The following is a 2,584-nucleotide window of genomic DNA, read 5'->3' on the forward strand; positions in this document are numbered from 1 at the left end:
AGCCCCCCGCTCCCCCCTCCCAGGACCCGTTCCCGCCGCCATTTCCCCGCTCTCACCATGGCCCTCTCGATTTTGTTGTCGATGGCGGTGACGCCGCTCCCGGCGCTGGGGACAGGGCCGGGGTCACACGGACGGACGGACGGACGGACACCGCCCCTCCCCCCCTTTTCCCTTCCCCTTTCTCGGCAGGGGGGCGGGGGCTGAAGGCCCCGCCCCCAGCCATGAGCGCCCCCCCGCGGTCGGAGCTGGCGGCCGCCGCCGCCGCCCTGCTGCGCCTGGGCGAGGAGCGCCCCCCCGCGGCCGCCATGAGCCTGCTGCAGCGCAAGGGCCGCGCCGAGTGGCGCCCCCGCGAGGAGGAGCCGCGCAAGGGGTGAGGGGACACCGGGGGGACACCGAGGACAGCCGGGGGGGGCCTGGGCGGGAAGGTAGGACCCCGGGGAGCGCCCTCAGGGGACAGCGGGAGCACCTGGACCACCCCCAGGGGATGCTGGGAGCCCCAGGAGCACCCTAGACCACCCCCAGGGGACACTGGGATTGCTCAGGACCACCCTGGACCACCCTCAGGGGACACTGGGGGTCCCATAACCACCCTGGACCACCCTCAGGGGACACTGGGGGTCCCAGGACCACCCTAGACCACCCCCAGGGGACTCAGGGAGTGCCAGGACCACCCCCAGGGGATGCTGGGAGCACCAGGACCACCCTGGACTGCTCTCAGGGGACACTGGGACCACCCCGTACCACTCTGAGGGGACCCTGGGATCCCTCAGGACCACCCTAGGAGACCCCCAGCCCCTCAGGACTCCCCACAGTGCCCCAGCTCACCCTGGGAGGACCTGGGCCCCCCGCCCCTTCCCAGGACCCCCAACGCCGTGACCCCAAGACCCTGGGTACCCCAGCGTCCCTGGGAGTTCCCGGAGAATCCCCGGGGGGCTCGGGGTGTCCCCTGAGCCGCTGTGTCCCCCCCGCAGGGTCCCCAAGGCGCGGGAGGGGGGGTCCCTGCGGCGCCCGCTGCGGGTGGGCTTCCTGACGCTGCCGGCGCCGCAGGAGCGCGGCCCCCGGCCCTGCGCCCCCGGCATGGCCCCCCGCTCCCTGTCCTGCCACGCCGTGGGGCTCCCCGACTCGGGGGGGCCCCTGCGCCCCCCCGCCCCCCAAGGCCCCGCCCCCAGCCATGAGCGCCCCCCCGCGGTCGGAGCTGGCGGCCGCCGCCGCCGCCCTGCTGCGCCTGGGCGAGGAGCGCCCCCCCGCGGCCGCCATGAGCCTGCTGCAGCGCAAGGGCCGCGCCGAGTGGCGCCCCCGCGAGGAGGAGCCGCGCAAGGGGTGAGGGGACACCGGGGGGGACACCGGGGACAGCCGGGGGGGGCCTGGGCGGGAAGGTAGGACCCGGGGAGCGCCCTCAGGGGACAGCGGGAGCACCAGGACCACCCCCAGGGGATGCTGGGAGCCCCAGGACCACCCTGGACCACCCAGGACCACCCCCAGGGGACACTGGGATTGCTCAGGACCACCCTGGACCGCTCTCAGGGGACACTGGGGGTCCCAGGACCACCCCCAGCAGATGCTGGGAGCCCCAGGACCACCCCCAGCAGATGCTGGGAGCCCCAGGAGCACCCTAGACCACCCCCAGGGGACACTGGGATTGCTCAGGACCACCCTGGACCGCTCTCAGGGGACACTGGGGGTCCCAGGACCACCCCCAGCAGATGCTGGGAGCCCCAGGAGCACCCTAGACCACCCCCAGGGGACACTGGGATTGCTCAGGACCACCCTGGACCACCCTCAGGGGACACTGGGGGTCCCATAACCACCCTGGACCACCCTCAGGGGACACTGGGGGTCCCAGGACCACCCTAGACCACCCCCAGGGGACTCAGGGAGTGCCAGGACCACCCCCAGGGGATGCTGGGAGCCCCAGAACCACCCTGGATTGCTCTCAGGGGACACTGGGGGTCCCAGGACCACCCTAGACCACCCCCAGGGGACACAGGGAGCCCCAGGACCACCGTAGACCACCCCCAGGGGACACTGGGATTCCTCAGGACCACCGTGGACTGCTCTCAGGGGACACTGGGGGTCCCAGGACCACCCCCAGGGAATGCTGGGAGCCCCAGGACCACCCTGGACTGCTCTCAGGGGACACTGGGACCACCCCGTACCACTCTGAGGGGACACTGGGATCCCTCAGGACCACCCTAGGAGACCCCCAGCCCCTCAGGACTCCCCACAGTGCCCCAGCTCACCCTGGGAGGACCTGGGCCCCCGCCCCTTCCCAGGACCCCCAATGCCGTGACCCCAAGACCCTCGGTACCCCAGCGTCCCTGCGGGTTCCCGGAGGATCCCCGGGGGGCTCGGGGTGTCCCCTGACCTCGGGATGCCCCTGAGCCGCTGTGTCCCCCCCGCAGGGTCCCCAAGGCGCGGGAGGGGGGGTCCCTGCGGCGCCCGCTGCGGGTGGGCTTCCTGACGCTGCCGGCGCCGCAGGAGCGCGGCCCCCGGCCCTGCGCCCCCGGCATGGCCCCCCGCTCCCTGTCCTGCCACGCCGTGGGGCTCCCCGACTCGGGGGGGCCCCTGCGCCCCCCCGCCCCCC

At 74.2% G+C, this 2,584-nt stretch overlaps 1 protein-coding gene across 1 annotated transcript; it reads left to right on the forward strand.

The window, feature by feature from the left end:
• Nucleotides 1-13: 13 nt before the first annotated feature.
• LOC121333124 (translation initiation factor IF-2-like) lies at nt 14-2,579 on the forward strand (the record flags this gene model as incomplete). The annotated part of the gene is made up of 3 exons (XM_041399196.1): nt 14-370; nt 972-1,320; nt 2,403-2,579. Coding segments are annotated over exons 1-3 (675 nt in total), but the record flags the coding sequence as incomplete, so codon positions are not given.
• Between the last annotated feature and the right edge of the window lie 5 nt (nt 2,580-2,584).

Source organism: Onychostruthus taczanowskii, unplaced genomic scaffold, assembly GCF_017590055.1.
Source record: "Onychostruthus taczanowskii isolate IOZ18803 unplaced genomic scaffold, ASM1759005v1 scaffold1580, whole genome shotgun sequence".
Lineage (NCBI taxonomy): Eukaryota > Metazoa > Chordata > Aves > Passeriformes > Passeridae > Onychostruthus > Onychostruthus taczanowskii.